Raw genomic sequence first — 13,695 nt, 5'->3', positions numbered from 1 at the left:
CAAGGACTAAAGGTGCAGAGAGAGAGCGCAGGGTCAGGGGGCAGACTCTTCAAAACCTGAGAAACCCTGGAGCCCTGCTCTGCTAATGCACCCCAAAATGGCATCAGGACAAACACCATGCCATGGGTGATCAGTCGATGTTGAACAAAAACAGGATTCTGTACTCAGGGGGAAATACCAGGTGCGAGAACATGGAACAGATTTTTGTTTTGCCCTGGTTTTTTTTTTGTTTTTTGGCCTGCAGGACTTCTCAGGGCCTTTAATAAGCTAACACAGAACCATTTCCCCAACACATCACCTTTTTATCTTTCTAGAACTTTCTGTTCACTGAAGACACTTGAGACAGTACTTCTCCAAGCGCAGTCTGCAGGCTACCTGCACACTGTCCTCAAGAAGATAAATGAAGAGCCCGACAGCAAGCATTTAAAGCCGTCTAAGTCACTTGACACTGCCGCAGCACCCAAGGTCCTGATCAGTGAACTCAGATGGGGTATAGACCAGCTTGGCTATTGCACAAGGCATGAGCTGAGGGCTCGTCACACAAAGTAGGACAACCCATCGGCCCACAACAGACTGGGAAGACGAGTCCCGCACCAGTTTGCAAACACGGATGGGCTCATCTCCACTGCACACCCGGGGACACTGATACCAAACAGCTCAAGTAATTTAGCCAAGGTCACAAAGAATGTAGCAAAAGCCTGACCCTCAAGTGGTGGTGGGGAGGGAGGCATGGAAGAAGAGCCAGTTAAAGAACCAGCAACATTTTTTAACTAGGAGAAGCATGTCATTCAAATCAGGATCCTGATTCTGATTTCAAATGGTCCCAGCAGGCAGAGCGCCGTGCAGCCTCTCCCAGAATTTTGATAGTGGGGTACAATGAAAACCAAGTCAAGTAGGGGAAAGCTGATGCCAAAATCTAACAAGAATGCCCATGAGAACCTAGATGGAGGAAATTCAATCCCGAAATAGTGCACACCTGAAAGAGGGGAGCCGGGGAAGGGGACAGTCCGTAGCTCCCACTCTGTCTGGCACTGATTTGACCCAGCACCGGGCAGGTAACAAATGAGTGAAGCTGGGCAAGTGGGAGACAATAAGGAGCAGTGGGGACTGTGTCAAACAGAAGAGAATATGCCCCATGCACAGGTATAGCTGCTCTCCAACTCTAGCCACCTGTTACCACGAGGACCGTCAGATCCTTTGTAAAAGCCGCAGAAAATCTAGATTTGTTTGTGAAACTTCTCAATCTGTCAATTTTGGCAACAAATTTACAGGTTTTTAAAACCCTGCAAGTATTTACTCCGGGATTTTACAGCAGCAGGCAAAACTACTCTGCAGTGGTGAAAGGAAGGACAACAGTCATTATCCATGGGGCAGGGACAGGGGCCGGAAGGGGGTATGACAGTGGCTTCTAGAATTCATACACTGCAGTTACATCGGGATGTTGACCTTGTGAGCATTCATCAGGCTGCATGCTTCTCCTTCGTACACTTTCCTCTAGGTATGTGAAATAAGAATCTGACTTTAAAAAAAAAAGCCAGATTTATAGATAAAATAATACGGTGCCTGGGATTTTCTTCAAAGAACACAGAAAAGAAAGAATGTACCACTTCCTAGAAGTGTTGGAGGGACATCTTGGAGAAACAGAAAATCAGGCCATGGTGAGAAGAAATAGTTCAGCGAGGGGTATTCCTACAGATGCCACGGTATCTCTGGAGTTTCTACCTGTGTGGAAGGAGTTCTGTGATCGGGCGCTTGAAGAAAGAAGACGCCATCCAGAAGTTCCCGTGAGCACAGTGGGTCTTCGCACAGGTAATCGGAGGCAACCCGAACAGCGAGCGAGCCACAGAGAAGTAGCTGAGTTCTTGGACAAGGGCGTGAACTCAGCGTGGGCCAGATCGCCTCTATGGTGAGACCTTCTCCTGCACGGCTGCTGGGGACAGCACAAAGCAGGATGTCTCCGCTGGCCCCGGCAAAGGTGGTTAGGGTGTCACAGAACACAGAGGGGAAGCGACAGTCCATAGGGAGGGAGTGGGGAGAGATTCCATGTGATCCTGGGAACAGAATGGGGGAGGCATGGTGCTTGGGGGGGGGGGGAGATAGGTGAAAGAGAACAGGTTGGTAAATGAAGAAACGGGAGGAGACTGGGGTCCGAAAAGCACCATCAAACACACAGATCTCACCTCGGGAGTCCGGGCTACAGGGGTGGTGTGAAAAGGGATGGTGGGTGCACGCATGACAAGCATACAGACGGCCATCTACCAACACAGATGTCCTTCCATCCAAGACGAGGCTAAGCAGTGGATATGGGCAGCAGAACGAAAAGTAGGCATGGGGAACAGAAGATGAGAGGGGAAAATACAACCCTGGAGAAGTCTGTGGCTTGGGGGGAAAGAAAGAATGCACTGGGCCAGAAGGGACACCAGGTCGGGTTTCAGCCGTGCATGGGAGCTCCAAGACGTGGCGTTTGTAGGGCCCCCGGGAGGCTCTGGGTTCAAGAGGCTGAGCCACCTACAGATCCAGCTGTATGACCTTAGGCAATCTCTGAGAGCTTCCTTTTCCTCCTCTGCGATGTGGGGGAAATCACACAGGAAACATCACTCCCAGCACACAGCAGGCTCTCACTCACTAAGGCTGAGATTTCTTTTTTTTTTTTTTTTTGCTTATTGCATCACATAGTAACTGACATTCCCTCTCCTTCCTATCTCCCTAGTTCTCTTCGAAAGAGCTCCTGGAAAGTCAAAGACACAATCACACGTCTTCATTTGCACTATTTTATCACGGGCTTCTGGTTCTCCTCCAAAGGGTTTTTAGAATTAGTAGTGATTCGGCAGGACCCGTGATTTTTTTTAAATGGGTGCTTCAAGTCCTCTGCCAGGTCTTGGAGCCTGTGGATTTTTTTGTCTTAGTTCACGGACTAACGCAGGCCTCTGAAGGACAAGTTCGTGTCTCTCATATTTCCTAAGGACTCCAGCTGCTGCCTGGCATAGCACCTGATAAAAACCGGGGCTCACAGGGCATTTTCAGGGCAGTGGGGTTAATTCTGTAGGATATGATAAAGACACATGCACGTCATTATACATTTGTCAAAAGCCATACCCTGTGCGACATCAAAAGAAATACTGTAAACTCTGCAAGGCCCAATGTAAGCTATGGGGTCTGGACGATGATGCTGTGGGTTCGTCAGTGGAAACAAACAGACCACTCCAGTGCCGCGTGCTGACCCTGGGGGAGGCTGGGCATGTGTGCGCACAGGGCCAACGTGGAACTGTCTTTTTGCTCCATTTTGCTGTGATCCTAAAACTGTTTTTTGAAAGATAAAGGCTGTATATTTAAAAAAAAAAATAAGTGCGCAGTAAATAAATCCTTGTTAGATGAGTGAAAAAAAATAGGTCAGCAGGATTTAGAAGAGCGCATTATGCACGGACTGCAGAAAAAAGACTTAAAATGGTCACCTTTCACTTCCTCCGCTCGCGTGTTTCAAGTCAGTTACAAAAACGTGCCCACCCCTCCCCCACACACACACCCACGCACCCACTTGGGGCTCCGATAAAAGCTCAGGGCTGGGAACAGGATGTTTACTTCTTTGTGTATCTGTGTTAACTGGCAGCACAAGCATATGCTAAGTGCCTGGAGACGCTGTAACAATCAGCCCGGAGGGCACCAGGGACCCCAGGAACAGCACAACAAGAGGAATGGCTGAGCTAAGCCAGGACTGGCTTCCAGCCTTAGAAGCGAGCAAGGGGAGGGAGAGGCCTTTCAGCTGGGGGAAGACTTAAATGGACATAACGTCCAAATCCTGCATTTCTTCTTCCTCTCCTGCAGCCAAGAGCATTGTCCTACGTGCGCTCGCGACCTTTTTAATACAGGTCATCTCCTGCACCTCTGCAAAAAAAAAATCCCCCGCCCCCCAAAAAGGCGTCTCATCAAACCCACAACAGACATCCCAGGGCACGGTGTAAATTCCAGCCTGACAAGAGGCTTTCTAAGGCTGTCATTTCACCTTCCACTGCCCTAGAGAAGGGTAAGCTTGTGAGTGCCCACCTGAAGGCTGGGAGAGCAGAAGGGCGCTCCGAGGGGGTGCCCAAGAGGAGCCTTTCCGACCTTCTGTGGTTACGAGGTGGGGGTGCTGCGGGAAGGAGGGCGACCTGGGAGTGCGCGCCCTCGAGGGGCACGTGGGGGTGCAGCGAGAAAAGTGTTGGGGGAGATGGAGTGGGGGGTAGCAAGCCACGTAGTCTCGGTGCGGCAGAAACTCAGGAATCAGAAGGGGGTCCCCAACTGATTTGCGGTTTCCTTTCCCTCCTCTCCTCCCCACCCGCGGCCTTTTCCACTTTTTGTCTTCATCCTGTCCCTTAAGGGGCCTCCATTCATGGAACTGAAGCAAGTTTGGGGCGTCCACTCAATCTGCTGACTCGCATTCCAGGCCCCCATCACAGAAGCGGGTGAACCCAGGATCACAGAGTGCCTGCCCCCAGAGAGAAGAGGGCGAGGCGGTGGAAGAGAGAAAGAGAAAACACGTGCTGGCTGAAAACTGACTCCACTGTTCACTTCCTCGAGAGCCATCTCCCCCTCCCTCCAAAGCCCTTCCAAGCCCGCTTCCTTGCCCGACTCTTCATTCATTCATTCATTCATTCATTCATTCATTCATTCATTCATTCATTCATTCATTCCGGCCCGCGCCCCAACAGCCAGGGGTTCAAGGGAGGGCGAGGCCAACTCTGCCCCCCAGCTCTACGGCACGGAGGCAAACATGTCGAGGAGACAACACCTTCCCTCCAGAAGGCAGAGGAAAATTGTGCAGGAGAGTTCAGAACAGAAAGAGAGCCGGGAAAGAAAGGGAGGGAGCAAACACATCAGCCCGGGAGGCTCAGCTCAGGACCAGCTTAACGCCACCCGCGCGTTGCGGTGCAGCGGGGAAAGCCTGCCCACCCCGGCTGCGCCCGCCCTCTGTGGGCGGGGCCGTCGCGCAGGCGGAACGCCATTGGCCTCCTGGAAATCGTTGGGACCAATCATCGCGGGGCCAGGGGCCGTCGGCCCCGCCCCCCGCGGGAGCGGCCAGCTCTGCCGGGCGGGACCCGACCCAACAGGTGAGGCCGGAGCGCGGCGCTCGGGCTGGTCACGTGGCTGCAGCCGGCGACCCGGGGGCGGAGGGGCAGCCCCCGCCCGGCCGCCGGCCCCGCCCCCGCCCCGAGAGGCTCCGCCATCTGTCTCCGGGGCTCAGCGGTCCTGGACCAGATGTAGTGATCCCACGCGACACAGGGACCGTGCTGACTGATCCCAGCCGCGGAGCCATTTTCTCTGCCACTGGCCGCGCGCTCGGCCACCTTCCCGGGCGCCAGGTCCGGGCGAGCGTTCCCCTGGCTTCCCCGAAAGGGACGGACACGTGGCCGCGCCAGGGGCCTGTGTGGGGACATGCTGGACGCTTCTGTCACCAGACCCATCCTCCTGCCCCTCAGCCATTCAGTCAAGAGTGTGCGTCGGAAATCTGCAGCTTCTCACTTGTCTTCCCCATTTTGCCCCCATTCTCCCATTTGTTGCCCCAAGCTTCACACTGCCCAGAACCATCTTTTAGCATTGCATGGGCTTCTGAGCAAACGGCCCCATGTGGAGTAGCCTGGGACAGAGACTTGGGGGGGAGGAGGGCAGGGAGGGAGGACGAGGATTCTGAATCCTCCGCCCCCAGGCTGCCTGGTGAACGCACACGGAATCATTCACACTCTGGTCAAAAGTGTTTAAAAGTACCGATCCCTTGGCAAGAAGTAGTCTAGCCTGGGCTGAAAATACCACCAACTTCGTGTTAAAGTAGAGTCTTATTTTAACACCTTTGCTATATTTAGAATAAAAGTATTTTATCCCAAGAGCTTATCTGTTCCATAACAAATGTTATCAACTTAAAGTCACAGTGAATGTATGTATGTACATGCATACTTTTTTTTTCATACATACTTTTATAACGCGAGTAGACAACGAAGTCCCCGCTGGTAGTCCCTCTCTAACCAGATCCACAGTCACAGTGTTTAAAAGCAGCTCTCTTTGGGCGGCCAAAAGACTGCAGCACGGCATTGCTATTTACGTTTCACCCAGGATGCAATAGAGTAAATTTTTTTAATGACTCAGTAACTTAGGCTATTTTTAATACGTTTCAAGTCACCAAAATACCTGCTTAAAGAATGTCAGATATCGATATAAAGGAAATTAATAACTTTTACCTACGTGCAAAGAAAATTAATGGGGGATTTTATTAGCATTAGCAGTATCTTAACACATAGCCTCTTGGCTGCCGTGAAAATTATTTATCATCATGTTATCAAGCTGGGCATTGCTCCTCACACTCTCAGCTTTTCCCCAAGTCTAAATTCAGGGGGGAAAAATATCGATACACGCTACCATCAGTTTTATTTGGTGTGAGTTTTGTTTTGGTAGAGTGGGAGCACAATAGGGGATTTCTAACAAGGCAATGCTTTCAGTATTAGAAAAAGCTTCATGCTCTACTTACAAGGAGCTTTCAAAGATATCAGTATCTCATTTCTTTTCGGTCATGGTCAATGTTTTCATTTGAGGTAGGCAGCATACTGTATTCATTACCCTTGAAAATATGCCACATACTTGGGGAATTCATTTTGCTGGGATTCCTGACTATCCCAACAGCCTAGGACTGAAATTTCCCTTACTGTCTGAACTCACCCACTGTTAAATGAGAGGGGTAGCGCCCTATTTGGAAACTAACTCTATTCACAGCAAAAGAAATGTTCATTATGCTTGCCTTTGGAGTAGACATTTTGTGTTTCTGTCAATCAACTTAATTTCCATGTTCATAGAGTGAGGACATAAAGTATTGAGAAACCACTGAGAGAGAGCAGTCAGCAAGCAATCTGAGGCACGTATACCAGTTCTGAAGCTCGGACTAAATTCCACTTCCCTGATTCATAACACTAGCTGGCCAGTGGGTTGTGTTGGTTGTTTTTTTTTTTTTTTTTTTTTAATTCCTGGTACGCTTTTAATTCTAAATAATTTTAGCCATTAAGAGGGTGACCTTCCGCAATCAAAACCTTACAGCCCACAACATGTTTTAAACAAAAAGGTAAACCAGCAAACGTATTCAGAATGAGGTTTTGTGACATACTGATTTTTCTAGAGCTCAGGAAGTTTTTCTTCAAACAAAAACAAAACACCAAATTGAAAAACAGCTGTGACAGATCACTTAAAAAAATCGCGAACAATACAACTGTAGCTGGGAAACGGTCTTTCTACGTATTAGTCTGTATTAAACTGTACGTTTTTAATACTCGTGGCTCCTGTAAAAAGGCAAAATCTAGTTTAGTCGACTTTTAATTCCTAGAGTATCTTATGTCGATTAATATTTTTTAAGACAAAGGCTAATTTTTTAGAGACCTGTTCATTAATGCCATGTCACTTGAAAGCTAAGGGTAATTTAATTCATACGTTTAAGCATTTTATTTACGTAAAACAAATAGGTTGCTATTAGATATTGACTATTTTATTAACTCAGAGCATCTGGGAAAACACTTATGATTAGGTTAATTTATGTTATATTTTCCCCTTAACTTGTAAAAGATTAATCAACCATTTTATGGTCTAATTTAGGTGCCTAATTAAAACCAGAGTTCAACACATGCTACACTGTCTTGCTAATAAATCTTGACAGCTTTGTAACATGGTTTGTATTTCAAATTGTTGCGTATAAATGTAGATTTTTTTGATCTTCACCCAGCAGCACCTTGAAGTGAATTGCATATTTGGTTTAAACTCCAGGACTGAGAGAGTACAAATTACTTCAAAAAGGATTATCTCCAATCAGATCGGATCTTAAATTTCCCTCGGTGAAGACGGAAGCAATCCTTGCCACCAGGTTTTCAAAACCAGTCGGGGAAAATAGGGGAAAAAATCAGTTTTCTCAGCATTTGTTAAATTGAAAATGCAGGAAAAGTTGCTACTTTCAGCCACTGGCTTTCCAAAGAGATTTCTGAAGTGAGTGGGTTTTAGAATCTACTTCTAAAGAAATCTCAAAATGTTAGTTTTACCTGTCTTCTGATTAATGAGTACCAGTTTTCAGTGGTGATTTGGGGCACTGTATTTTTTTTTTTTAATGAAGAAATTCATTCCAAGAAGTTCTGTAACATCTTATTTAACCCTATGTCCTCCCACACACCTCCCAGTGTTAAAAAAGGCAAATGGAAAAATGTTAAGTCTGCTCTCAGTAGGGACACTCCCTATGTTTTCTCTGCCTTTGTATTTGAGTGATATTTTTGTCATTTTAAGGACTCCATTGACTCTGACCATCTTCTGCAGCAAAGAAATGAAACTTCTATGGTGATGTCATTATTCTTACTCCAGTTACCAACCAACTTTGGATGGAGTAGCCGGCCTCTTCTGGAGCTAATCCTCTTTTGAAACGGTCAAACTGAGCAATCCCCACTGAGGTCACGGGAGGTACAAACAAAACGCAAGCTCTTTCAAAGCAAACCCAGTTTTGAACTCATCATAGGTGGCTGAGATCATGCTTGGGTCACTTAAGCGAGGCAGCACAGCGCAGGGTGACCTCCGAATCAGGACTGCCTGGCTGGCTGTATTAGCCTTGCCACTTTCCGGCTGGGAGACCTTGGGGCACTTGCTTAACCTCTCTGTGCCTGTGTTTCTTCGCCTGTAAAAGTACCTACTTCACAGGATTGTAATAAGGATTAAATTAAATCCTGTAAAACTTGAAACAGTGCCTGGCACACAGGGAAAACATTCAGTAAGTGTTAGCTATCAACATCATTAAACCACCCACACACTATGCTTTTTTTTTTTTTTAATGTGGCCACAGCATTGAAGTGTCAGCTTATTTTTGTACAACCAAAAATGGAAAGAAGAGTCAGGGTGGGGGAAGGAGTTCTGCCACTGTCCTAAGGCATAGTTCTCTATTAAAAAAAAAAAAAAAAAAAGAATCGCACAATATTTGGCTAAATTAATCCCCAAACTGGGGTCATTAAAAATCATGGCAATCTACCACACTTAAGCCAAATCAAGAAGAGAAACTTATTAAAGAAGGTATATATTTCATTTTAAATTCAAAAGTTAGATCCACGTTCAGAGCCTAAATGTAGGGGACGGGGTACTTTCTCCAGGCTTGGCATATGTGAGGGTCTCCGAAACCACTGCCCCCTGCTTCTCAAACACCTTCACAACCATGACACAGAAGGTAAGGGCCAGTTTCACCAGAAGTCCTGAGGAGCCACTCTGTGGGGTCCTTTAAGCACCTGTTAAGCGTGGGAGGCCTGATCAGAGAGAGAAAAAGCGAGCTGGATAATGAACTGGAAAAAAAAGAAACCACAAGAGTCTTAATCCTAGACTTTAAAACAAACTCGGGGCCCGGGCGGAAGAACCACGCCTACGATCACTTTTGATTTCGGTAGCAGGTAAGAGAGCGGAAAAGCGCCTGATTTCTGGCGGGTGGCAAGGTCGCCACCCCGGGAGGCTCCGATCCCACTACGATCCCCCCTCCGGTTCGGGCGGATAGTGTCTCATGATGCCGAGTGGAGAGAACTGCGCTCCAGTTCTAAGACTCCATGCAAATGTGCCCAGGCCCTGGGTGTACTGGTTACGCCACCAGCAGGACCGTGTATCAACGGATTAAACCCATTAACGACTTGCTCAGACATAGCCAAGCCCTCGTTCTCCTGCACATTGCCAGGCTGCCTATCGGATTCAACCATCCGTGCCCGCAGTTTCTGAATGCCTCCAAAATGTCTCCCCTCTCTCCTCTGTTCTGGTTCTGGGGACTTGTTTTCACCACGTTCCCGAACTGCAACTCTCTCCGGTTAATTATTATTTATACTCTACCGCAGTCTGCGGCCTGACCGTGCGGACGCAGCGGGAGCTACAATGGAGCACACAACCTCCCCGCGAGCAGCTAGGCTTGGGCTGAGCCCAGCGAGCTCCAGCCTGGGGGGAGAGCGGGGCTCCCCGGGCACCGGATTTTAGGAAAAGCGTTCTGGGACAGGCGTTTCCTCCCAGTGGGGTCTGTTTAAAGTTAAAACGGCTGCCTTCAATTGAGTCCACACGGCGGCCCAGACATCCAGAATATTCTAAATCAATTAAAAAATTAAGCAAGCAGATGGCATTTTGGAAGACTTGGTTTTTTCCCCGAAAAACATCCACTAAGCCTGCGGTCTCGCCGGGCGCCGCTGGAGCAGCCCCGGATCGCGGCGCGTGGGGCGAGCTGCGGGGGTCTTCTCGTTTGCCCCTCCCGTCATCCGGCCCTCAGGGTGAGCGCCGCCGGCCTTGGGCCTCCCGGCCCCGTCGGTACGGCCCCTCCGTTTTGGGGGATGGCTAAGGAAGACGACCAACCCCCCGCCTCCCCGAAGCGCAGCCGCTCGCGACGCGGCCCCCGGGCGCCGGGTCCCGCCCGAGGCTCCCCGGCTGCGCTCCCCGCCGCAGGCGCGCGGCGACGGTTTCCAGGGCGGCCTCGTGCTTGATTCAGCAGTTTTGAGTCAATCAAAAGGAACGTAGCAGGTGGAGCGCGGCCGCCTAAGAGCCTGCGTGAATCTTCCTGTGGGGATTTCCACAGCCTGCCCCAGGTGCTCCTACAACCGCCTGCCTTGACGGATTCGGCGCTTTTCCTGCCAGTCCCTCCCAACCCAGCTCCGAGTTTTCTGATCTAAGTAAATGCCGGGCTGCCTCCGGCCCTGGTGGGTTCCCCCTGCAAGGGTGCTCGTTATAGCCTGCCACTCCGGGAAGAGGAGGAGGAGAACCGGTGGGAGAAGTAGTAACGACAATGCATCCGGTGGCCCTGCTAACAATCGGGGAAGCCCCCACGTGCCAGCCGGGCACCCGAGCGCACCGGCGCGCCCGGTGGAAACCACAGGATCCCCACTGCACCGACGGGAACACTGAGGCTCGGCGCCACCAGCGAGCCGCCAGAGCCGGGACGCGACTCCAGACGTCGGGACTCCGGAGCCCCCATTCTAAACAGCCGGTGTCCACGGCCCGGGAACGGTGGGAAGCGTGACTGTCACGGCTGGCTAAACCTCGAGACTTGGGCAACTCCTGACAATAATAAAAACATCAGGGACAAAAGGGAGGGGGAGGGCGAAGCTGGGAAGAGAGCGATTTTAATCCGCTGGGTCAGCCCCCTTTTAGCTCTCCCGGGGGCGGGGGGGGGGGGATGGGAGCAGGGAATGGGGTTCGGTTCGACTTTACCCTTTTGTTTTCCGAGGTCCCGAGCATCTCGGGCCTGGGAGGTGCCTGCCGGGGACCTGATGGAGTCATACTTGTGAGGGTTGGGGGATTGATGACCAGAGATAACGGGTGGGGGCCGTTGGCCGGGACCCCTGGGTGGCGACCAAGTTTCCGAAGGCCGGAGTCTGGACCCCCTGCTCCCCCGCGTCTCACCGGAAGCTCGGTCAACCCAGAAGCTCGCTCCAAAGACCGGCAGCTTTGGAAAGCGTTGGGCAGAGGTCGTGATTATGACCCCGAGGGCCGCTGCCCCTTTGGAACCCAACCCACAACCCAACCAGAAAACCGAGTTTCCGGAAGCCTGGATCTCCGGGCAATGCACATTTCTCAACCAATGAACCCCGTACATTCTCGGCGCCCCGACGTGTCCAGGGCCAGCGCAGACAGGCGTCCCTGCCCGCATTCTCCCGGCACCCAGGCCCAGGAGGCGGAAACCAGCGAGCCGAGCCTGAGGCGCCCGGGAGCCTTCAAAGCTGCGCGCCGCTCCCGCCGGCTGCAGTGCGCGCCTTTGCCCGACAGGGACCAGCACCGCTCCACGCTCCGCGCCGCGCATCGGCCCGTCTGCCAGGCGGAGGCGCCGGGCCACCCGCCCAGCTCACCCTCCCGAGCCCAAGCCGCCCGCCAGCCAAGCGGCTCTGACCCTCTTCGGGTTCCAGCAAGGAGTAGGGCTGTAGGAAAAAAGTTTACAGACGCCGTCTCTCCCACCCCCATCCCCATCTGGGGAGCAGAGCTGCTCCAGAAGTTGCTCTAGGGTGAAGACCATGACCGACTGGGCGCAGAACGTCCCGGGCTCCGAGAGGAAAAATGAAAATACGAGCAACACTGGATCGATTCGTTTGCGAAACGGCCGCAGTTGAGAGGGCTGCGCGCTTCCCTGAGCGCCATCCCGGTCGCCAGTCCCCCTTCTTTGATTAATTCTAGGGGCACCGTGCGCCACGGAGCAGCCAGAGGTCCTCGAGAACTTTCTACGCGTTGTGGAGAGAGCGGAGCCCCGAACACCCCGTACCACGCTGGCGCGGGATTCTGGGCGCCGCGGGTTATTCCTCTGTCTGCCCCTCTCCCCGCCCCCCCCCCCCGGTGGTCGGGGGGCTGTACCCCTGTCACTTCCCCAGCACATGCCACGTCTCCCTCTTCTGCCGGTCTTGATCGCGGCTGCCGCCCCGGCCCTTGGCCCTGGCAGGGGAACTCACCGGTACCAGGCGAGGCCCTTGTCGTAGCTGCGGTCAAAGAAGTGGGGCTCGGCGCCCACGGCGCGCACGTCGGGGTGCACGCGCAGGAACTCGAGCAGCGCCCGCGTGCCGCCCTTCTTCACGCCGATGATGATGGCTTGCGGCAGCTGCTTGCTCCCGGACCCACTAAAGAAGCTGGAGATGGAGCTGGGGGAGTCCGGCGTCTCGGGACTCTGCTCCTCTTGGCTCGCGGCGCCCTCGGCCGGCTCCTTGCCCGCAGCCAGCGGGGTGGCCGGCGCCGCCTGGAACGGCAGCCGCGGGGCAGTCCCATCGGGACCCGGAGCCAGGGCCGGCGGAGCGTGGGCGACGCGGGACCCCGAGCCGAGCAGCAGCAGCCCCGGCGCGGCGGCGCACGAGCCGGCGCACGAGTACAGGAACATGTAGAGCCAGATGCAGAGCATGGCGAAGAGCAGCGCGAGCTTCCTCCTCACCGGTGGCGGGGACGGCGGCGGCTGCGGCAGGAGCCGGCCGGGGACATCGAGGCAGGATCGGCCGCCGCTCAGGCGCTGCCCCATGCGCAGCCCGGGGGCGCGGCGAGGGACATGGTTCAGTACATGGCGCGGGGCCCGCGGGAGCTGTGAGCGCGGAGACGGTTCCCTGGCCCGCAGGACGCCGGGGTGGTTCGGTTTATTGCCCCCGCGCGCCCGCAGCCTCCGCTGCCGCCGCCGCCGCCGCTGCTGCTTTTCCCCAGGTGGCGGCGGCAGCTGTAGCGGTGGCGGCTTTTGACATGTTGCCCGGGAGGAGCCTCAACTGGAACGAAAGTCGGGGTGGCGGCAACTGCTGGCCGAGGAGCTGCTGCTGCCTGGGCCAGAGGACGCTGCACTCCTGCTCCCTGATCGCTGCAGACGGTGCGCACGGCCGCTCGCCGGGGCTGCCTTCCCGCAGTCCTGCCAACAGAGCCTGGGGAGCAGCCCCGGCACTTCCCCGCGGAGGCTGCGAAGAACTGCGCAGGAAGAGCGCCGGAGACCGAGGTGGGGTGGGCGGGCCCAGCCTTCCGGAGTGACGGGTCGCTCCACCTACCAGAACCCCGGAGCGCCCTGCAGCTACAGGCGCTTCGCAGAGCGTTCGGCAGCCAACCGGCTACTGGAACGTGGGGGTGTGGAAAGGGTTTGGGGCGGTGGAGAGAGGTCGGAGGTTGCTATTGGCTGCGGGACACGGGGCCGACTCAGGGGGGCGGAACCAGGGGCTGGTGACAGGAGCAGATGGTCGGAAGGATGCTGGATTGACAGAT

The 13,695-nt window shown here is 53.2% G+C and overlaps 1 protein-coding gene across 1 annotated transcript in view; it reads right to left on the bottom strand.

Moving 5' to 3' along the window:
• Positions 1-13,376, bottom strand: part of LOC123779753 (heparan sulfate glucosamine 3-O-sulfotransferase 3B1) — a 40,183-nt gene extending 26,807 nt beyond the window's left edge. Inside the window, exon 1 of the mRNA XM_045778248.2 lies at positions 12,426-13,376. Within this exon, the coding sequence (XP_045634204.2) occupies positions 12,426-12,979 (554 nt within the window). The 5' untranslated portion in view covers positions 12,980-13,376. The remainder of the gene's footprint in view (positions 1-12,425) is intronic.
• Positions 13,377-13,695: the final 319 nt, after the last annotated feature.

Source organism: Ursus americanus, chromosome 14 (genome assembly GCF_024610735.1).
Source record: "Ursus americanus isolate L20-20 chromosome 14, mUrsAme1.1.p, whole genome shotgun sequence".
NCBI classification, from domain to species: domain Eukaryota; kingdom Metazoa; phylum Chordata; class Mammalia; order Carnivora; family Ursidae; genus Ursus; species Ursus americanus.
This window is presented reverse-complemented; position numbering and strand designations above follow the sequence as displayed.